Source organism: Centruroides vittatus, unplaced genomic scaffold (assembly GCF_030686945.1).
Source record: "Centruroides vittatus isolate TY-2023 unplaced genomic scaffold, ASM3068694v2 scaffold_1444, whole genome shotgun sequence".
Lineage (NCBI taxonomy): Eukaryota > Metazoa > Arthropoda > Arachnida > Scorpiones > Buthidae > Centruroides > Centruroides vittatus.
The window spans coordinates 629911-653575 of record NW_027122679.1 but is presented as its reverse complement, the minus strand read 5'-3'; the positions used below and the strand labels follow the sequence as shown (position 1 = coordinate 653575).

The 23665-nt window shown below is 33.8% G+C and overlaps 3 protein-coding genes across 5 annotated transcripts in view; 2 read left to right on the top strand and 1 right to left on the bottom strand.

Annotated features, from left to right (window-relative positions):
* The first annotated feature begins 1165 nt into the window (after positions 1-1165).
* On the top strand, positions 1166-6080 carry LOC136987018 (RYamide neuropeptides-like). Its single transcript, XM_067284653.1, has 4 exons — positions 1166-1215; positions 1773-1911; positions 5194-5284; positions 5961-6080. The coding sequence occupies exons 1-4, from the start codon at positions 1201-1203 to the stop codon at positions 5995-5997; spliced, it is 282 nt and encodes a 93-aa protein (XP_067140754.1). The 5' UTR covers positions 1166-1200; the 3' UTR covers positions 5998-6080.
* A 703-nt stretch (positions 6081-6783) lies between these two features.
* On the bottom strand, positions 6784-15494 carry LOC136987017 (uncharacterized). 2 transcript variants are annotated; one of them, XM_067284651.1, is made up of 8 exons: positions 15309-15494; positions 14259-14408; positions 14067-14189; positions 13848-13984; positions 13559-13667; positions 12489-12713; positions 12306-12400; positions 6784-7912 (listed from the first exon to the last, which is right to left on the bottom strand). In XM_067284651.1, the coding sequence occupies exons 2-8, from the start codon at positions 14395-14397 to the stop codon at positions 7775-7777; spliced, it is 966 nt and encodes a 321-aa protein (XP_067140752.1). In that variant the 5' UTR covers positions 14398-14408; positions 15309-15494; the 3' UTR covers positions 6784-7774. The 2 variants fall into 2 exon arrangements, with proteins under 2 accessions (XP_067140752.1, XP_067140753.1); XM_067284652.1 differs by lacking the exon at positions 15309-15494 and adding an exon at positions 15066-15188.
* A 5472-nt stretch (positions 15495-20966) lies between these two features.
* The window catches only part of LOC136987110 (signal peptide peptidase-like 2A), a 35528-nt gene continuing 32829 nt past the window's right edge, over positions 20967-23665 (top strand). For both annotated transcript variants that reach the window (XM_067284778.1, XM_067284777.1), the window contains exon 1: positions 20967-21065. In XM_067284778.1, the coding sequence (XP_067140879.1) occupies positions 21003-21065 (63 nt within the window). In that variant the 5' untranslated portion in view covers positions 20967-21002. The remainder of the gene's footprint in view (positions 21066-23665) is intronic.

Below are 23665 nucleotides of genomic sequence, written 5' to 3'. Positions count from 1 at the left end.
TTACACTACGTACATTCAATTAAAATCGTAAATAAAGAGCATTAATTAGTAAATACATAAAAAAAAAACCCATCGAAGGGACAACTTTTCGCCGAACCCTCGATAGGGATACGCGCTATAAAATTGTATTTTTGGGTAAAAAAATACAATAAATTTATTAAAATTTCAATTCGAGGAAGTAATTTCTGAAGTTTGTTAAAGATTAAGCCAAGAAAATACATAGTAACATCAGAAAGAGGTTCGAATGCACCGAATCTTTCATACATAACATGGTCGAAATGCAGCGAATTTAATGATTTATGATAGATTTTAAATAATAAATGGTTTTCTATATTCTCTGTTTGTTTCTAGAGAAAAAAAAAGGGCAATTCTTTTCATTTTAGAGAAGCGAATCATAAAATACTTTCGGTAAATAATTCGCATCATTCCAAGAAAATAAAAGATTTATGATATATTCCAGGTATAAAATATCCCAAAGATGTTGACTCTGCATCGTGTCTTCATTAATTTTACACGATTTAAAAAAAAGGCTTGTTTATGCTTCAGATTAAACCCTTTTTTTTCTATCGTTTAACGTCAGAACTTTATTTTATCACGAGAGATAAATTTATAAATATATTTAATCATTTTCTAACGAGTGGATGACTTATTTATCTAACTCCTCTTGGACTTCTCTTCCTCTATCTTTTTGGGTTGATGTGTATAAATATGGCTTATATTTATATAAAGTTTACGCTTTACGTGTTAAAATATTTATTAATTATATTTTAAAGGTGTTATTCCTGTTTTTAATGTAACAAACGTTGAAATTATTAGAAGAATTTAGTAAAAAAAATATGTGTTTCGCAGCTTAAATATAGAAGACGGGGTCTTATTTGTCTGAGATTAATTTCTTGGCATAATGGAAAGTGTAATAAAGTCGGAGGCAATAAAACCGGGCGCATTGTTAATCAAACAAGGCGGTTGGAAAATATTGTTCGAAAGTATTCGAGTCCAGCCAATTACTCGTGAAAAAGTAGGCGGGCAAAAAGTTCTTTCCTCGTCACGTGTCGATTCCGAAACCAATGGAAAAGCGAGACCAGCTGTTCCTATGGTTACAACTAGTTGATATCATAAATAATTAATGATTTACCTCTACGATTGTTCTATAAATTTTGGAAGTACACGCTGGGAGTTACAAAGTTGAAGACAGAAGATTTAATGCCCGCTTTAAGTGTAAGTCCATTTGCTTTTCTTTCCTGTACTTTTTCTCTTTATTAATCATTATTCTTACATGAATTGATTCGTGTAATCGACCTTTCCAAGCGCTTTAACTCTTCTCACAGTTCGAATATTTTTATGTCTTTTTTCCACCAAATAATTAATGTTAGAGGGTTTTTTTTAATGAGAATAAACTTAGAAGAAGTTTATTTGGTGTGGAAAATAAGAAGAAAGTCGTTGTGTATCTTATAAAATTCTAAAGAAGTGTCAAAATGTTCTGCTAGAAATTTAATTTGTATTTTTGTAAATGAAATGGAGAATATTTTAGTTTGTTTTACTTTTCTTTCCTCTAAGTGACAGTCGCTGTCGTCTCTCGACTGGAAGATCTAATAAACTTCATAAAACTATATTAAATATATGGCAAAGGTGTTAAATTCGATTCGTTTATCTTCCGGAGAAATTAGGTAAACGAATAAAACGATAGAAATTGCTTTTTTATGGGAGTAGCGGATAGTTTAAATCAGATTTTTTAAAGCTAGGAGCGTAGCTTATTGACTTACTTTGCTTTTCAGATGGAAGCTAATCAGAAAAGGAGTATAACTTGGCTTTTGTCGGCCACCCTGATCTGTAGCCTGCTGGTTCAATTGAGTGCCCAACAGTTCTATCCCAACGGGAGATACGGAAGAAGAAGCATGGTACCCCCTCTCGCTGGTGAGTTTTTCTAACCTACAACCTTTCTGGTGTCTTTTATACGCTCTTATTTAACGTTATTACAGCCAAATAAACCGAAAATAAGTTAAAGATTCACCAACTTCCCGTACAGACGAGTACGGTGTTTAAATTACGACCGTTTCATTTAAAGTTCTACGGTGTCTTTCTTTAGTCGACTACTAAACACTGGATTCTTCTATTATTGAATAATTAGAAAAAAAAAGAAAAATATTCTTGATATTTTATAAAAATTTATACATATATCCTCGAGGAACCACGTAACTCATTGGCTGTTTATTTAACGAGTCGAACGATCATTTATTTTCCTTTATATTTATAGACGACGAGCAAAAAAATAATTGTTGACCTATAATAACTATTTTTTCAATTAAATGGTCTGAAAAGTTATTAGCGAAGAGCCGAATTAGGCCGATTACAAACACTGCTAACGATTTGTTGTTTCTCTAATGATGGTAACAGACAATAGACGAATGAAGGTAACAAAGGGATTACACAAAGAAATACAATTCTGTAAAATTCTACTCTGACCTATAATTTATTAAATTTGTGAAAAATATTATCATTTTTAATTGTATTTTCTCTCGAAGTATTCTCTTCTGTATCGTAACATTCAAATTAAAACGGTCCCCCTTAGTAATTTTAACTACGGAGAAGTGTGTTCTAGATTGACAAAAACTGTAATAAAACTTTTCCGTACGCTTAAATTAGTATAAAAATTTGTATTTACACTTAAAATGTCTGCAGGAATAATCACAAATCGTAATTCTTGTGTTAAAACAAAGAAAAAATTAGAAAGGAGCCATTATGTTAATTGCATCTCCACTCTATTTTTTGCTTTCTTTCTTAACCTTTTTTAATTTTCTCTCAGAAATGTGATGATTTGTGTAGAGTAAACACAATACATTTTATTAGAAACGAGAAATAAATAAAATTAATAATAAATTAGAGAAAAATCGAAATGGCGCAGGTTTTCGTGATTGGTCGACATTGCCCGAAACAAAGGAAATTTCAATATTTTGAAATTAACTGGTAATTTGTAGGAGCGAAACTTGTTAATTTTTCCAGTCCTTATTATTAAAGAAGGGAGAAAAGGCAAATTATAGTTCATTGTTTCTCTAAATCACCGTTTCTCAAAGTATGGGTGGCGTTAAAATTTTAATTGATGGCCAAATGATACCGTCTTTCACAGAAATATCGTCTAAGACTAGGAACAATAGATGCATCTGTCAAGTACTGAAAACTTTTAACAACTTTTGACAGTCGCTCCGAAGGACCCGAAATCGAACAGGAGGTGGACAAACTCCTCACATATTGACGTTCTAAAGTGCTTTTGTGCATACGGTGTAATCTCGTTATAACGAACTTTTAGCTTTTTTCCCACCCAAACTTTCGATTCTACGTATCAACAACGAATTTTCGTTTTAACGTTCCTTTTCTGTCAGTCCCGCGATAATAGAATTTCTGCAATTTTCACTTCGCTATAACAATTTCCTTGCAAATTCTTTTCCTCTTCGCCACTGTCTTCCAATTTGTAAACAACTGAAGTAGAGGGGAGAGTGGAAAAATCCATTGAACGCTTATCGTGGTCTCTTAATTTTGTTATTTATCTTATTGTTTACATAAAAGGCGAGGATAATATGGGACAGAGGGTCATCCCTCTATCCCATATTATCCTCGCCTTCACTTTACAAAGTTAATATCGTTTTTAATGACTTGTCTGGTACTTTTAGTGTCTTCGGCTTGCGATATACAAGGAGGAAAACACCAGTTACCTCTGGAACCACAATCTATATTTCAGGCATGGGCAAATGCGGCTCTTTTTGAGTTACACGCGGCTCTTGCCGAAAGTGTTAATTTCTATTTTTTATTATTATTTTTACAATTTTATTTTTATAATTTTGTGAAAATATGTTTATTAAAAAAATTCAATATTTGTTTTATATTATATTTATATTATATAATAAAATCGCGCGCCTTACCATACTATCCGCTACGACAGTACAGAACTGCGGCTCCTCCCATGCATGTTGCAAAGCCTACATTTCGGCTCCCACTGAACTCTTGCTTGCCCACCCCTGCTATATTTATTTAACAATAGGTAGATAAATTAATAGTTTTCCAAATCTTGTGTTGAGTGGAGAACGAACTGTTTCCTCAATGTAAAAGTAAGAAAAACACTATTTTTGTAGAAAATTTTCTTTACATTAAAACACTACAGGGAATATACAATAGATTACAAAACAACCCGAACATTTCTCATAAAATTACGAAACAATACAATCATTAATAAATACTTTAAGTGTTGAATGGCTTTTGGGTCACTACAATATTCGAAAATATTACGAGAAAGTTCTATAGTTTTCTGCGTTAAAACGTAAATGGAAATACACGAAAATATAATGTTTTACAATAATCTGCAATGTTCATTTATTTATAATTACGGATATGACGACAACGATACTTTCGCCTCTTAATATTTGTTACACGACGAAAATTGACGGCGGCATCCGACGTCCATCGAAGATATAACGTGGTTTGTCAGGATAATTTGCATAACAAATTGTAATTACTCAATATAAATTAGGCTAAGATATGCTGTGACATTACAGAAATTATCATCCGAATTGGCAGGTAAATATCCAATTTTAAACTACCTTTCCTTGCTACGTAAAGTTTCTCAATACCACAGAAAACTCCTCGTTTCCTTCGTCCATAATACAATCCACTTTTATGATTAAATATACATACAGTATAACAGAGGGAAAGTAAGACCATCGTTAAAAAAAATGACCACCCCCCCAAGATTTTTCGAGTTATAACACCTCGAAACGTCGAACAATGCAAAGAAATTCAGGGATTTTTCTGTGTGTATGAATGTTAGTGTCTGTGTGTGTGTGTGTGGAGAGAGGCACGATTTTGTTCACCCCGTTTGAAGCTTAATAACTCCCGTACATTTTGTCGAATATTTCTGAAATTTTGCAGATAGGTGTGTTAATAACGGAGATAGGTGCTGTTAAATTTTGGTGGTTAAAGTCCGAAAGGGTGGGGAGATAATGGGGTTGGTGTGTATCTCCAGTAGGATCGGAGTTAATAACGATTTTTACCGGTTATTAGCATTTACAATTATCTTTATAAAACCATTTTTTTTTTTAATAGTTAAAAATATAAAAGTTTTTAAATAAAATATGATAACAGATGGCGCCACCGAAATTCTAAACGTTGCCGGGAAAGTTGAGCAACTTGTCTCCGATTTATTTTCAGATGCCATGCATGAAATATCGGTATCGTTTTTTGGAGATGGATCCGTCAGCTGCATCTACACTGGAGTTTCGAATTTCTACAGATGCAACAAGTAAGTGTCTGATGAAATGGCCAGAAATTCTTTTATCTGAAGAATTCGTTTCGAATTTTTAGATGTAAAATTAAATAAACTTCTTTTTAAAATTTTGCAGACGAAAACACATTTTATATTTTCGAAATTCTCGGCATTTCAGTTATATTAAGTAAATACAAACACGAAAAGGTAAACGTTAAAAAAAAAAGGGTCACTTCTCGTTCCATTTTTATTATTAAAAATTCGAAATCCGTAAACAAAATTATGTAAAATAAATAACCGGATGTCGTGGTATTAATGTAAAACAAGAAATTCCACGGATTTAATATGATTATTTTCTTTTAATTGGAATTTTATGAAATCTTTGGTGAACTTCCAGCGAGATGATGTAATTTTTTTCTTTTCCTTACGAGTATATCGAAAATATAAACTGTTTAAATTAAAAATTTTTAACGACTAATTGAAGACGATGGCATTCGGCTAATGAACGGGTTAATATGCAAATTAAGTCAGCGTTTAAAGTCGTAGTTAATTACTCCTTTTAATTTAAAAATATGGGGACGGGCGGAGTGTAAATAACTCGAATCGATATTCTAGAACTGGCATCCCACACACAAATTTCCTACTTTGACTGTTTTATTTATAAGAGCACGCCATTAAAAAGAATATGAAGACAAGTTGTTATTATTTTTAGGAAATCGAGCGGCGCATCCAACGAATCGATGGACTGAAAACGAAGAAGAAATAAACCCGGAGAAAATCATTTCCCAACGAATTACTTAAGTGTAACATTAAAAATTCAATAAAAACCTCATTTGAAATATAATTTTGTAGCCTCGCGACTAAATATTTTCGTACGCGGACGATTTGTTTGATTGTGTACAAATCACTCGTCAGTCGTTGCATCGCATTAATTGCCGCGCTGTTTTTCTCTGCCCATCTTCGGCTAATATCCGGAATTCAAGCCAGAGCTTTCTGACAAAAAAAAAATCTCTACAACCTGAGTAAATATTGATCCAATGAGAAATAATATACTTATATCTCTTCTGTGTTTGCCTAGATCAACAAGTTAATGATTTTCCTATGTTTCCAAACTTTCGAAAAGTTTATACTTGGACCAATGATTTCTTTCGCTCTCGTTTACGAAAGAAAACGGAAATTAAAGATTTCTTTTACGTTATTCTCACGTTAAATATTGCCGTATTACCATTGTTCCTATGCAAATTAGCCACCGCGCCCGTAATCTAGGGTGCCAAACGTTCTTATTACAGTAGAGAGTTAATAAAAGATCGGTCTGGGTCACTGTCGTAACACGAAATAACTTTGACATATATTTTTAAGAAGACGAAGAGTCTGCCGAGGAACCGAACCCACGTCTTTCCGGTTGGCTAACCAGCCTGGCTACTAGATTCGAGATACGAATTATCGATCGTCCGGTGAATGCATTCACTCGCAGCTTAGAATAATATATTACTTTTATTTTTGTTCGTAACATTTAATACGTCGAAGCACAGAACAACATTGCAGTAAGCTTTATTACATAAACGATACACGTTTTATCGAGTGTTTACAAACAAATTGGAAAAAATATCAATAATTCTTTTCTTTTCGTTGTGGAGGTCGAGATCCGTTTCCATAAACTCAGATTGCTGGATCTTCCGGATGTTTCGGTCTATAATTACGTGTTAAATGACTCGACTTTTTGCCACTAACGGCGTCGACGTCACACAGTCTATAACAGAGCATTCGACGATACCCCGCTCTTCAATCTATAACAGCTGACACGCGACAGTAGCAATCATTTCTGGTATCGGCAGTACAAAGGCAACCGGTACACTCATTTCCTGCCGTCATCACCATAAGGCAGCTTCCAGCCGAATATAAAATACTTATATTCAGTTTCGTCATAGATCAAGATCTCTTCATTTCTCGAATACAAAAATCAACTCTTCTAAGCCGAAGCCGACATCATTTATCTTATTTAGATTTTATTCCTAAATTTACAATTTTTCACCCGACTGTAATTTACTAGAAAACCTTCACCGGGGTGGGGTGTTTTTTTTACTAAAATGTTAGGTAAAAATAGCTCGGCCCGCTATTTCTCTGTGTGAGGAATACCCAAAACAATAAGTAAAATAGATTTTTCAATTTTAGGCTGAAAATATGCCATCCGATAGGCTCAAAATATTTTCTTTAATGAGGACATTTTTAAAATTTCACGTGTCTAACATTAATAAGTTGTATTAAATTCGACGGTTAACATTTCTAAATTTTTCCAATGATAGATTTAACGTTATTGATCGGATTTCCATCTGTTTCGGCTATCTATTCCCCTATTCCCATTTAAATTTGACATGTTTCGAAGCAGAAAATATCGAGACGTTAAGAAAGAGAAATTCCTATAAAAGTCTGGAGTCGGGTGCATAGCTTAAAAGAAGTGGAAGAAGAAAAAAATACGACACAAGGAGCTTTAAAAAGGCTTTTTGTTTTTTTTTTCTTTGTTCGTCATCATTGCTGTCCTTCGTCGTCGTCCATCGTTCCTCTTATCGTGCAACTGTCTTCCGATAAATCCATCGGCCCGCCGCTGGCGCCATCTGCCGGTGGACGAACGAAACCTAAACGGCCTTCTCTGTAATCTGTGATGGCCTGAAATTAAAAATGTTACATTAAAAAGCAACGGAATCTTTAATAAATAAGCTGGCAATCGATGGGTCTTTCGCTTTGTTTTTAAACAAATTAGTTCTAAAGATTTTATTTTTTAGTAAAAATAACATTAGTTTATCTATCGAATACTACTAGCCGTACGTTTTCTCCGATTTCCCGGGGAAAAATCCGTGGAGACTGATTATCGACGGTGCTCGGTTCCTTCCAAGAGCAAACTACTTTGGGTCACGTGTTTCTGGTGAGATAATCTTCTACTTAAATGTTATCGATTCGAGAAAACGACAGTCATCATAAAGGCTTATGTCGACTATTGTAGACATTTGTTACATCTACGGCAATTTTACGCGGCGTTTTTGGACGCGGTGCCACATAAACCATCGACGTGTTTGTATTTAACATCCACGCTAGTTCTAGATTTTCCGATTACGCATCCTTACCCAAATTTTCTGTCTTTGCCACCTCTCCACGTCATCTACTACACAATCCTTAAGGTAATTGCGCCTGTTTTTTTTAATACGTTTCCAGTTATATAATTTATTACGTCCCCGCAAAGAAATTCCACGGGAGCTATTATACACATTGAAATAATTTTTATTACTTAATTACTTCACATTATCTGGAGTACAGAATAGAAGAGCTACTCGTATACGCGGCACTCTCTTATTACCCGTCACCCGGGCAAGGAAATAAAATTACAAATATCGAATTTCTCAATAGATTCTGATACAACGTCGAAGCTTGCGATGCGTTGTTTAACCAACTTCAATAAATTGCTAGAGGAAAGAGAGGGGACGTTAAGATTAATTCTACTTTCAACGCAGAATGGCGATGTTTGTCTAATCTTAAACGGCATTAAAATATTTATATATCTTATACCTGGTATCTCGATCGATTTCTTTAAGAAACAGAGAGAGAGAAGGATGCGACTATAAGAAATATATTGACACAGTAAGATGTGTTTTCTTCTTCGCACGTTTCCCAAATCTATTTCTTGCAGAGGTATAGGGGAAAATGTAAGTTTGATGCATCGATTATACGCCCTTCTAAACGTATAATCGATCGAAAGTGCCGAAAAAATTGTTAGGAAATTATCTCGGACTTAACCGAACGAAAGTAATCTAAAAATTTTGGTAGAGAAAAAAAAAAATGAGTTGTCAAAAAATCGCAGCGACATTTATCACGATGATAGCGAGACCAACAAATAAGACCGGCTTTCTTTTTGCAGAAGACAATCGTTATTTTTGTCTCCGACAAGTTTAATGTCCAAAATTGCTCGGGTCATTAAATAGTAGGCTGGCAAATCCTTCTGACGGTAAAGATACTCGGCATCATCAAACATATATATCATTGAAAATCGCATTAAAGATATTACAACTCGAGTCGAAAGATAATTTAAATCGAACTACAAATATATTATTTAGTATACGGGGTCACGAGCGCGTTGTAAAATACATAAGAAATGAAAGAATTGTTCTTCTTTACTTAGTTTTATCTAACTTGCCCAAGACCCGGATCTATGGGCTAAGTTTTATATAAGTGCTTTTGTACGCAATCTCGCATTCCTATTTAACCATTAACTGATTGAATATCAAAATACTCGGTTCGTTTTATTCGACAAAGGGATAGAACATTCACACCAGCTACACTTGGATACCAATTTATTCTCCAGACACCGGTAGACACAACAAAGTAGCTTATACACACGCACGGGTTGTAAATGTATTCTAGACGTAGAAACAAACGAAAGATTAGTAACCAGACAACATATTATCGTAAAACAGCTAAATACTTCCATCGTCCCTAGCGATATTAATAATGTCATTGGGTCTGTCACGAAAGGGTTTGAACTCCTTACTATTTACAAGTACGGATTTTATCGATTATCGCACTAAATTCGCCATTACACTATCGTCAAGTCGGACGATTCCGGACAATATAATGCCCTTTAATTACGTACGAAGCAATAAAAATTGCATTTTCTTTCTATTTAGCATTTTACAGCTCGACAATAAACATTTTTTTAAGGCAAAAATGTTAAATTCTTAACGGAAACGAATACATTTTAATTAACGAATTTCGTCCGGATCGACGTTAAATCGCGTGTTAATTGCATGCGAATTCTAACCCGACAATCGATATTTTACACGCTTTAATGCGGTTGTTTTCCCGTTAGTAATGATCAAAATATCATTTTTTTTTAAATCTCCGGCAATCTTTAATAGCGCTATAAAATCTCATTCGGCACGAACGTATTAATTATTTATACAGTTATATATCGTTTCCATTAGAATTATTGAAAGGAAATGTTGTACCCGATAAATTATTTACGGTTTATATTTATATAAAGTATTATATAATTTTGTAAAAATTCCTTTTCGTTATAACAACGTAACTGTTTAGATTGCCCTTTTACAAACACGTGATCGTGAATATTGTATACGTAAAGTGTTACGTAAAATGACGTAAAGATGTATTTAATTTTATGTATTGCTTTCCGTCATACTTTTACACGTAAACCGGTTAGAATTCCCGAAAATGAAATTTCGGCATAATTCATAAAATTCCTTTTTTTATTCCGGGGTCGATAACGATCGTAGATAAAAGCACGTGCTCTGGAAATTCATAGAAATTGCGAAATTTCAGCTGGAACCTTCGACCCGGCATACAAAGAATGTGATCGATAATTCTTTGACACGATACGATTTAAATCGAATTAATATTTAATTTACACGTGATCGTATTTATTCGTGTTTATAAAAATTCATTTTTTCGTGTGTTTAACCGAATTCTAACGTAAATTATCCTATATAAATGTGGTATTGTATAACTGTACAATTGTACGTTGGATTACCAAATTTAAAAACCGTATTCGGAATTGTAACAAGTAATTCGGCGGTGTACCTTGAAGTTTTACGCTACGCGATACACGGGGTGATGCTCTTACTTCTGTACATTATTACTAAGGTTACCTCCTCCAGGGAAATACGTGTGTAGAAGTACTGTACAAGCTCGCGCGACCGTAAACGTGGATACCGTTGAGTCGTATTCAATAAATGTCGCTTTATATATAAATAAAGTTCAATTTCTATCGAAATATTCACAAAATTGACACCACGAATTGTAAACGAGAAGACTAAGAAAAATATGGAGTGACCAGACGAGGAGATTAATTAAGAATATGTGACATAGAAGAGTACTCAATAGAGAAAAACAAAGGGAAATTGGAAAGGCCTTTGTCCCGCTGTGAAGGCCTCTTCAATACAAATGAATCAATGAAAAAAAATACTCTTCTCAAGTAGTAATTCTGTTCATTCTTCTAAATAAAGCTGGAATATTATCTTCAATTAAGACATAATAAACTAATTAATATTAATTCAACTTAGTTTTATCCCTGTATTTCTGTACAGTGATTTACAAAGTTCTGAATTTTAAAAGCAAAAAGAAAGGATTGTGACCTTATTAAAATTGGGAAACTGTTTTGCTGCACGACTCTTCCTTTTAAGGTAGAGAAAAAGTGTATTTCGAACTTTAAAATAGAAATAATTCTGTTTATTTCGTGTATTTGTTGACCCGTTTTTTTACAGCTCTAGAGGAAGGAGCGGTGTCGTAACATTTTTGATAGGAAAAGTATGGAGGTAGTTGCCACTGTGGATCGTGTTAAAAATTTAAATGTGAAGAAATATAACTCCCACCGAGAAAAGTAAGTGATAATTTAGAGTTGCGCTCGACTGGTGTTTGTATATGTTTTCACATCTGTAAATAGCTGCAGATATGAAAAACAGGGAATAAAATTTTCTGCCAATGAAGTCTTCGGGGAGATGAAAAAATGTTTTTGAAATCGTCTCAAAATATGTTATTTACATTTTACCGATGGACAGTAAAAGAAAAATCGAGTAATATACCTTATATATCCTCTTATAGGTTCTTTGTACGACTTTCACCAGAACTGTTAACAAGGTTTCCTACGAGACCCATGTGAGAGAGACTAGAAGAATGGGAATTCGGATTAAATTGTGCAAAAAATCTAACAAGAACACTTGCGAATCAAAAATAACAGTTACAAAACAGGCATTTTTTTAGTTAGAGATAGATGAGAACCGGAAAAAAATGAAGATAATGACTAGATTAACTTTCAAAAATAACAGTAAAATAGAGGGATAGAAAATTAATCGCTTGACAGAAAAACCTTTAAAATACATTAAACATTTGGTTATTTATTCCAGCAATCTTAATTTGAATACCGGCCATCCGCGTACATTTGTTCAACTAATTAAACGACACTTCCTTACATTATATCGATGACACCACGTTTGTCTTACAAATACCTCTCCTTTCCAACAATTAATTGTTAACTGTTCCATTCTAAAAAACTTACCTCTTGTATTTCTTCTTCGGTATTCATGACGAAAGGACCATACTTGACGACGGGTTCGTTTAGGGGTTGACCCGCCGCTAAGAGTATGTGGCATTCTGAAAGTACAAAGCGGAAATTTGTCACGGTCTTGGTCAAATTTTTCTGGTGTTTGCATCGTGGCAACGAGCATTATTAAGATCTTACCTTCTTCGTCGTCGGCTTTCATTAAAAATGAATTACCTTCGGAACCCAGTAGACCCACTGTTCCCGTTTTAGCGGGTTTCAAATCGTGGCCCAAGAAACCCGAACCTCTCCAGACGTAGGCAAAAGCATTGTGAGAAGGGTTAATTTCGTGAGTGAATACCCCTCCGGGAGTTAAGTGGATGCTTAATAGTAATATGGGTGTTGTCGTCACACAACCTTTCGAACCTGTAAAATATATATATAATTTCAACCATGCTGGAATACTTTAAAAACTTTAGAAAAACATATTGTGGCAAATACAATACTGCACGCCATACCATTATAATTTTAAATTTTGACCGATTATTAATGTTATTCGAGCTAGTTTCATGATAGGCGAAGTCTCTAAGTAAAAAGAATTAATTATTATACCACTGCAAACAGTCGCGCCATAATTATACATTAAAACTGTCACGATAGATATAGGTTTATGGCAAAATAACAGTGAAACGGGAGATATATTATAATAAATTAAAGTGATATATTGGAATATTATAATAGATTGAAACACTGTTCAATTCTCCGAAATATTCTTTGTATATATCGATAGAACCGGAGTAAACAATGTTCATAGGGCCTACGTTAAAAAAAAAAAAAATCGTTGATGCTTCAAGGAATAACGCAGTTGACAACTTTATTAACCTATTCAAAACTTTCATTACGCCTGTATATGTTAATTGTAACAAGGTATTAAACGTTGATACAGTCACTTAACTAACACATTGATCTGTCGCAGTGTACACATGGGAACAGTTGCATTGGAAGAAGTGTATTATGGCAACATATTCCCGACACTTCGACGCACAACAATCAATAATTATATAGCGTTATCACTAATTAACATAGAGTTATCGTTCGATTCATGATCAATAAATAATCGGAGATGGAATGGCGCCATTAGCGAGTGGATTTGGCACACGATTCGGGCACGCAATGGCGTGATTTCCGGTCGTGTCGCCCGAGAAAAACGATCGACAGAATTTTAAACACGTGACATAATCCAGAAATTAGCATTTGTTCTTAATAAATACCTCGGCATTCTCCCGCTATGACCTTAACTGTCGCACCATTTTCTTCGTCGATTATCATAGGAACGGCTTCCGGTGGTATGTCTTGATAGCAAGGTTCCATCATCTTATCCTGTTTCGATATTTAAACCAGACTATTTTAACCTTCAATAAATATTTAAAATAGTTATATTTATAAAATAATTTCCAATGTATTATTAGATATCGTGCCGAACGTTATTTAAATTTAATATCGATAAATTATGTAGAATTTAAAATGGTATAAATTATTGAATAAATCGGTCGTACGAACTTTAGCTGGAAGGTTAATCCAGAGTTGGAACCCTTCCCAAACACCTCCGTCTCTCACTAACTCGTCGGTGGGCATCTCGCTGTGTACCACACCTCTTCCGGCTCTCATCCACTGTAGCCACCCATTACGAAGCTCCCCTGTCGGATACGGCCATGGCAGCGTTATTACACTAAAATATCGCAAGTTGTTGTTTAAAATAATAATAATAATAATGCAAACCTTTGTTACCCGCAGAATCTTCGTGCTTGACTCCACCTTCTATAACATAGGTAACAGTTTCGAAACCACGATGAGGGTGGTCGGGCGCTCCTACGGCTTCGCCCGGTTGATAAGTAACTGGACCTAAAGAAAATCGATTAAGATTTTCAATGGGATTAGTTAATTTCTAAAAAATTAACGTAAATATCTCACCGATGTGATCTAGAAGAAGAAAAGGATCGCATGTGTCTATGATGCCTCCAATAACTTTACGAATTAAAAATCCGCTTCCCTCCCTTTGTATCTTCAACGTGGCAACGCGAGAGACGGTTCGATGTACCACATGTGGCATATCGATCTGACCTATAACGATAGAGATTCTGAAATAAAAGCAAAACCCATGGACCATACCATTTTGATATGACACATTTTTCGATTCGATATGCAAATAACTTTCTGCGCAATCGGGGTGTTACTCTTACTATTTTAAGAATGCTTCTCGCATTTTCCCTATTCAAAACACTTATTAATCGCGTATGAAATCTTATTTATCAAACTTGACTAATTTATTCTTGTTTTGGGCATTTGTTGACGCTTAACTGAATAACAAGCACCTACAGCATCGGATTCTATCCTAATTAAAATTAATTCCAATCAATTCCACTCTGACGACAGAATTAACATAACAAAACTGACTTTAATTCCCACTTTAAATAAAGCCAAATGAAAGAAAACCCAAATATTCTTCTCTACAATAATCTACCGTTGATTTTCTACGGTATCCTATTAAATAACGTAGCTAAATCAACTCCATCTTTAATTTTCTAGGTCTTATTAAATATGTACTGCACCTATTTGAAAACATTTACACTATGTTTACATATCGCCGTACCCTCAATTATGTTTACACGACAAAGAACGTAGACGTAAGCCTAATTTTATTCCCAGTTCTACGTACAGATTTACACTAGACAAAAAAAAAATACTTATCTTGAAAAAGCGTAATAGTGATTAGCATACCTGCACAGTAAACTGTCAACACCGATAATCAACACGTGGGCTTTGGTAAAATGGAAAGATTATTATAAAAGAACATACGCGCCATCGACTATATGCGAACACACAAGAAATCAACACTTTAAGGCTACAGCGATACCGTATCTCATACGGACATTGATACCATCGATTATAATTAACAGCTTAACGTCAATTACGTAAACGACATTAATTAAAGAGTGAGAGATAATAACGCTTCAAAATTACCTTTAAAATTGAAGAATTTAATTGCTGATCTTCGATATCGGTGATAAAAGCCAAGACATGAGAAGCAACACCGATCGATACGTGGACGAGAGCAGTAAAGTGCTTCCCTCTCACGATTATTACCGTAAACGAACGGCTATAAAACTGAAATATTAACTTTACTTGTCACACTATAACAGTCTATCATCGGACGTCGTTATGGTAATTATACGGTACGAAAATTCCCTCAATTGATTTTTCCTATTTCATTTCTTTGTGTCATACGAAGAGCAAGTTTTTCTAGGTAGGTTTTTCTATCTAGGAAATTGCATGAGAGCATTATACCCTCAACTACGTGTTAAAGTTTATTATAGTTTTACAGATTTTCAGGAATTAAACGTATGGCAACAAACCCTATTCTGGCAAAAAAACATTGTACTTTTTAATACAATTATCGTAATCACGAAAAATAACAGATATTTATTGCATTTATCTAATTAGATGAAAGGTATTAAGACGTAAATCTACAAATTTTATACCTCATATTTATCATAGAGTGACTAAAAAGGAATTTCTGGAAGTGTTAACCGTTATAAAATAGATATTTTGTTATACGTTACACTTACTTTTAAAGGAAAATTCACGATTATTGTATTGTCATAGTAGGAAAGAATTGTGACAAATTATACGATAATAACATTCATTAATTAAAATTAAATGTAAAAATTGCAGACACTAAAAGCACGACAGTGACAAGAACAGATGAGAAAAACAGTATCCGAAAGATCAAGAAAATAGTAAGATTGATGAGATTTTAAATTAACTATGAAAAATCGAAATGTTTTTACGAACTTTTCAATTAATGAACTCCGTATCACATACAAATAAAAGAGATAAAAATCTATTTTAATTAAAATATCAAATACTAAATACATTAACGAACTGTGATATCGGAAACTGGATGCCTTGATTAAAATGCCAAATAAAATTACTCTTACAATGACCGATGAACATATTTTGACAGAAAAATGCTACAATAGTTTTAGCTAACAACAAAATACAGTTGGTAAAATATTTGAAAAACTGTATAAATATATAGAGATATAAATGAATGTTTAAAATATTTCTGTTAACCAATCGTCGTTTAGATAGGCATTAAGTCAACCAATCATCAATAAGTACATTTCAAATTAGCATAATCCGTCTCGGAGAGTCACTAATGGCCATAAATTAATTTTATCTCTCTATTAACGTCTAAAAATATAAAATTTATACGTTATTTAATTTCGTATTACGATATTTTGAGCGCACTTGAACAAATCGTGAAATTACGAATAATATAACTACGATACTAGATCTTGTAGAGTTATTTACTGCTCAACGTACGACACATAAACATTGATAAATTTAGATTTTATAGCAAACTCTGAATTTATAAAATAAGTTTGCCATTGATTTACAGCCGAGAAGTTCTATCCGCTGGGATTTTTTTTTTCTGAATCATAAAGTAGCTTCCCATAAATCAGCAATAATTGTAATATTGTTACAGATTTTAAAAAACATGGCGAGAATTTATATAATATTCTCGATGAAAAATCAATATATTTGCCAAATTGAAAGTTGTATTCGTAAAATGGGAACAATTTTTTTGAAATTATATCGAGATTTGTTTGTGGTTATGGCCTTCAAACAATAGAATTTATAGATTAAAAATCGGAAGTGATCATAGCGCTTCAATTTAAATTTGTTCATATGTAATGGCCTTATCCGGGACTCCCGAGAAAACGGAGAGCTGTCGGTGAAAAGGTCATTTTGGTCCCCTTGTTTATGCGAATAACAAATAATATAATGATAATGAAGTAGAAATATAATCTAGTATAAATGTTAGCTCTTGGCCAAAGTTATTTCATTATTTCGAAAAAATAATCAGAAAACAGACAATTTCTTAATTTATACCTCTCTGAGTGGCCCCGGGACGGTGCCCGGCAGCATCCCCTCTGGTAGGGCCTGGCCTTATCAACGTGTTGGCCGCGTGGAGTTTTCCGGAGTTTCTTCACGTGTCTAACACGTAAATAGGGGTCAATTTCGCATAGAAACTCCTCTCGAAACGCTCCCTTGGCAGTGTCAAGAAACACGAGCGTGAATGAATAAAGTAAACCATTTTTTTATTGGCTTCATTATCGAAAGCTCAGATTTGTTTCATTCGGTTATGGCATCTTTCGTATACATATTTTCGGCCTCGTAAAATTAGGACCGGATTTACTGAAATTAGGTCCTTAAGCGAAAGCACTAAAGAGGTTACCTCAAAAATGATTATCGACCAAACAAATATAAAGTCATAGCTTATTCTAGCTTATAAGTAAATCCGGCACTGTGTAAACTTGTTATATAAGTATTGACAATACTTATTTTTATTGTAACTGCGTACGTATTATCTCAGTTTGAAGTTATATTTTGATCAGTAACACATTGCGAATCAATATTGCAGCTGCTTCTTATTGTTATTGCAATTGAAGTATACTTCTATCATTTATAATTAATTATACGAATGCTGTTTGCGTGTCCGTATGTACGCAATCCACGCGTAACTTTATCTAGAACGAGCTACTTAAATCGTTATCATACATTTTTATTGAAAATTTCACTAAATTATCTCGAAAGAGATAAAAATTTGAAATTGTAGATAAAGATTCCGCTCGATATCAATAAAGTTTCCAGTTACGTTCAATTCTATACACAAATTAAATATAAATTCAAAAAACAGAGAGTAATAAAGGGCCGCTTTAAACGCTTGACGATCGATACAATTTATTTAAATTAATTTCTTTCCTGTAGAGATTTATGTAACTTGATACCATTTTGTTTTGGAATGTATTCTAGAAATATACAGCCTTTTCAAATCTTCGAATTTTCTATGGAACTCCTTTTATCTCGGAGCCAATGTATGTACAGTACGCCTTCACACTTGTAATTACCATTGGTGTAACATGAATCAAATCGGAAGAAGAACTAAACCAGCGAATGCTTCTCGTGTTTTAAACTTCATTTTATAATAAAAAAAGCAGTATTTTTTATTATAAATGCTCAAAAAATATAGCATTTATAATTATTTCTTTAGGAAAGGAACACTAATCCACACCAACCATCAATGCCACACACACGTTTTGTGAACTTTCCTCCTCTCTTCAGCGTGACGCTTTCTTGGATACATTATTTGTGTGTGTGTGTGTGTGTGTGTTTTAAACACAATTTATTAAAAATTATTTATTTAACTCGCTTCCTGCCAAACTCGTATTTACATTTATTATCTGCTCCATCCAGAGTGGTGCAGAGTTTTTAATTGATGCAGAAACGTCTCGTTTACGGCATTTCTTTCTACGACGTTATTATTATTTAAGTTATTTTAATACGTCGGCTCATCCCTAAATTATTTTTAAGCGAGCAATTAAACGTAATAAAGCGCTTATTATGGCAAAATTATATAATTTGATTTTAAAGCGCGTAGTTACGAAATGTTGTAAAAACTCGAAACTTTCTGTTTAACGAATTCGTTAAAAGTATATTGTTATTTATAAATGAAACCTGTTTTATTTTATTACGTAAAATATTTCGATTGATATTAAACTTTTTATAAGTTTAGTACAACGTGAATAGCGTATTATTTTATGTGGATTTTATAAAACATTTCACGTTTTATTCTAGACGAAATATATATTATTAAAAACAATTAAATATATTATTATATTTAATAATAATAAATAAATAACTGTTTATTAGATACATTTTAAAGCCATTAAAATATTTCCACAGTAAAAACTAATAAAATATATTTTCTGTTGTATTAAGTTTATATTTTGTACAAATGTTTTATAATTAATCTTGGTTTATGGTTTTCACACTGATTAAACATTAAACAATTGATTTCCTTTATCGTTTAATTCACATTTTTAATGTAGAAAGCTATTATGTTAAAATTATCACGTATATTAATTAATTATGTGTATTCTAATTAAAAAAATATACAAATATTATCTCGTGATACCAACCGAATAGTTTGAGCCGGAAACAGATTTGGGCAGGATCAGTAGAATCCATTAAAGATTTTTTCACGTAATAAACTTCGAATACACAGAAAGAATGCATTGAAATTAAATAGCATTCCAGAAGAGTTGATAGCAGGAAATTACGTTACTGCTAAAGACTTGTTACGTCCTGTATTTTTTTGGCAGAAAAAACTGAAGTCTTATGATGAATTACACTACATTCCTTCGTCATAGGCTTCCAGTGACGAAGTTTCTCTAAATAATCTGAAGCAACGTATTGCTGTCGTTTCGAATGATTGAAAGAAATTAATTTGAAATTAATTTTTGAAAATGACAGTTCAATCTACCGAGATTTTTCGTATCTTGCGGAGAAAGTAGCAACCGCAATTATTATTTTTAGAAAGATGATTCAGAATATTTATGTGATTCACAATACATTTAAATTAATGGCCGTCCGTGATACGTGGTGCGGAGCGATTTCATTTAGAATGCTCTTCCCAAACGAAAAAAATATATATATATTCTAAATGAAAACAAGAATAATAACCATAATTATAATAAGAACGGTAAACATCTTTGAAAATAAATGAAAAATGCCGAAGTATTTCTATAACTCAATAACAATGTCTTCGGTAACATACATTTTGTAGACGATCTGTGGTTGCTGGTTGTTTACATCCATTAATTGAAATTGACGAAGATTCTCGACGAAGAATAGATTTTCAATAGAACGTAATTTTAAAAGGTTCATTAAATTAAAATTTAAAGGAAAGAACGAGAGACTCACTTTTATCGGCAATGATTAATGAGTTAGGTTGTATATGTTACTTTTGTTGTTTGGCAACGCCCGCGTGACTCATTAGCTAATTTGGTAAGCAGAAAACTCGACATTTTTCTAACGGATGTAAATCTTTGTACACTCTACAACGCCAATGTCTGCCATCCACCTGTAAGGAACGTTGTGGCCCTGGGCTACGACGTTCCTTACAAGAGGTCCTTCTCCTTTGACAAATAATAAAGGGCAATATGTACGAACTGTCTTTGAGAATAGAAACAGGCCTGTGGTAATGCCAAGCTCTAAGCTATAGATTATTTAGTTTATACGTATTGTACCACGTAAATCCGGCTCCGCTGCCATTAGGTAAAGGTATTCTTCGAAACCTTTAAGTAAATTGATGAAAAATTGTGACAATATCATAAGGAAAACTTGTAAAATTCATAACTTATTAGGAAGTTTAAAAATACGGATTTTATTCGTGTTATTCTTGAATTTATTCAGTTTAAATTTGAAAAGTACTTCATGCCGTTGATACGTGTCGATCAATTACCAACAGTTTGCACAAATGTAAACCCGCCGACCCTGTCGAAAATGTCTATTACACTTACCAAAATTATCGTTTACAGTACGTTTATTCTAAATTATTATTTATTATGTTTTTAGAGAATTTTTAACATAACAGACATTTGAAATTTCAGATAAAGATTTATCGTATCACGTGACGATAACATAATTCTCAAATTATCACAATTAAAAATCGTATTAATTTATATTATTAATAAACAACTACTTTTATGTAAAATTAACACGATTAAAATAATAGATAATAAATAAATTTTTAAAGATTACGCTGGAGCAATGAAAATAGAATAGCACATTACGTCATCGAGTAAGATGGCGAAAGGAACAGGGAGGATTGTTTACGTTTACGTGTTTCTGACAATTTTTGTCAGTCAGGTGAGATTGTTTAAGCACGATTAAGATTTTAATACGTAATATATGCGTTAAGGACGTTTAAGTTTGTATTTTAAGGTCGAATTATGACAGGGTTTAAAGTAAATGTCAAACGGTGTGTCCTTGTTTATGTTTGAGATTTGATTTAGCCAATAGAAATAAGTTATTTTTATTCGAAATTTTATTAATCTATCATGGACGTTCTTTCGGAATTCGTTTAAATTATAACGTTAAAATCCGGTATCCTGAAAACTCCTTACAAATTATTTATAGGAAAAAATAACCGTGTTTAATTGCAGTAAATACATATTATTATTAGGTTTTACTGAATAATATTTAAGACCTCAATTTGGTGAGCCGGATTTCATGCATCTTTGATTTCATTTATGCACTACTTGCTTCCCTGTATTGAACCTACTTTGGTGTGTGTCTTGCCAATTTCTGAATTTATTATATTGTGATTGTACACCATATTCTGTATATATTTTAATTTTAATTTTAGTATAACTTTCTTTCTTCTTTGTTTCGTTGTTCTGTCCCTTCTACAATGTTCTTTCTTAACTCTTTTCTCCCGGGTGTCGGTGACTAATCCGCAGAACGGAAGAAAAGAAGAATCCTCGAGGGCCGAGTTAGGAGAGCGGCGGTCGTCTTTTTTGGCTTGGATGTTCGAGGGAAAGGACGCAAAAGGGTCCGACCGCTTTTCTGAGTGATTATGGCCTGCAAATGCCGAGGCACGTGGTCTCTGGATGCCAAGTGTCCTCTCTTCTTAAACCTGACCCGTTCCCGTTGGAGAAGTTTTGTCTGTGCACATTTCGCAGAGTAGTAGACGATGACCACGCCACACATTCTGGCGTGTCTCAAACGTGATCGATAGGGTTCCGGCCTAGTGAGTTTTGGGGGATTGAGGTAGCATATGCAATTTGTTATAGTCTTCCTCCTTTCGTTCCTGAATGAGCCTCGACCAATGACTGGGTGCATTATCGTGCTTAAATGTGGCATTGTTCTTCGGAAACGTAGCCTGGAGACGTGGGTGCGGATGATTGCCCGATGGGTCCCTCTATCGTTTTCCGTTTGATGGTTGCGAGATGATGACTAATGGCCTAGGCCTGGCCCGGAGAACTCTTCTGATCGTGATGCTGGCAGCTTGTTTAACCCTGACTATGAAACCGGGGGATGTGGCTTCGTGCTGTTTATGCCAGATTTGGACTTGTCTGTTAGCATGGTTTGGCTCGAAATGGGATTTGTTGCATCGGATGACCCTCTTTGATGTGTCCGACAATACCTTTCCCTCACTGGTGTGAGGCATTACATCTGATGACGCGTAGTCGACGAGCAGTTATTTATTGTGACATTGTCACGGTGCCGGGCCTCAATTATTAATTGCATTTTTAATTTATTTAATTTAAAATATATATACTCTACTTCAAATTATTAGTAGTCTCTTGCCCCTGTATGTTGTACTTTTCCTTTAACAATAGAGTCATCCCGGTTAGCTATTAACTGCTTTAGAGGGAAAAGTTTTAAATTGAAATAACGTGACTTTCGATTTGCGTCAGAAGTTTGTACATAGTTAATCGGGGCCTCCTGCCCCGAAGGTTTCCGTATCTGGTCTCGGATTTTATCTATCTAACTCTGTTCTTGAGGTTTAGGAAAGACAGAGGGACAAACGACAGTGGTAATTTATACGGGTTTACAATTTTTTCACATTGCAGCCCAATAATCTAGTCGTCATTTTGTTTTTGGTAACAAATTCAGAAGCAGGAGCAAAGCCATTTGCTTATTACTTCTTCCATGAAGATGTAAACGTAATTTATTTGTATTATTGCTGCTGCTATTTTTAAAATTCTCTCTCCTGGTTCCTTATATAGGCTACCGGGCTACAGGGACAAACCAAAAATTCTTACTATTATTTATCTCTTTTCCAGCCAGCACTAAAAGCCCATTTTATTTTTCTGGATTCTTTTTACCATTTGTAGCAGCAAACTTAAATGTCAATTCCCAGACATTCCTGTTTGCAATGTTGCATTTTTACAATTTTGTAGTATACCAAACATTGTTTGTCATTATGCCTAAAAACATCACACACTGATAAATATACCAAATTGTCTTCTCCATACTTTTTACAGGATTCTAATTATCTTGGTGTGGCCAGCCTTATGTTGTAAACTGCATAAGGATTTTCTTCTCCGGAGGACTAGTGGTGACGGTTTTAATGACCTCCTTCGAGGCATTCGAGTCTACTGCTAACCTCTTGATACCAGATTTACTGTGTGACATTTTTGTTCGAAAAATAATGGGACGTAATATTTAAAAACACTGAATATGAACAATGTTTCGAAATACGGGATGCTTATGCATCTCGGAGTACAAGAGTTTGCACTTGCGAAAGTAAATTTGTTGGGGGTCCATAAATTACATCTGCATTTTTCTTGAAATTTTTACTCCCCTCCTCCCATTGACCCAGTTTGTCTAAGTTTCCGCAATCCCCTCTCCTCTTCGGACATCAAACAAAACTCAACTCTCCTCAAATTTTATTACTTTATATAGTTTATGCATTTTATTATTCATAAAAATTGTAACTACATAAAAACTAGGTAACTATT

What these genes read in the sequence shown, in the direction of transcription:
- LOC136987018 (XM_067284653.1), top strand. An exon ending in CATGGTACCCCCTCTCGCTG is followed by an intron (nt 1,912 to 5,193) that starts GTGAGTTTTTCT and finishes ATTTATTTTCAG; the next exon opens with ATGCCATGCATGAAATATCG. An exon ending in AATTTCTACAGATGCAACAA is followed by an intron (nt 5,285 to 5,960) that starts GTAAGTGTCTGA and finishes TATTATTTTTAG; the next exon opens with GAAATCGAGCGGCGCATCCA.
- LOC136987017 (XM_067284651.1), bottom strand. Translation starts at nt 14,397, where the DNA reads ATGCCACATGTGGTACATCGAACCGTCTCTCGCGTTGCCACGTTGAAG. An exon ending in TCTTCTTCTAGATCACATCG is followed by an intron (nt 14,190 to 14,258) that starts GTGAGATATTTA and finishes GATTTTCTTTAG; the next exon opens with GTCCAGTTACTTATCAACCG. An exon ending in AGATTCTGCGGGTAACAAAG is followed by an intron (nt 13,985 to 14,066) that starts GTTTGCATTATT and finishes CGTATCCGACAG; the next exon opens with GGGAGCTTCGTAATGGGTGG.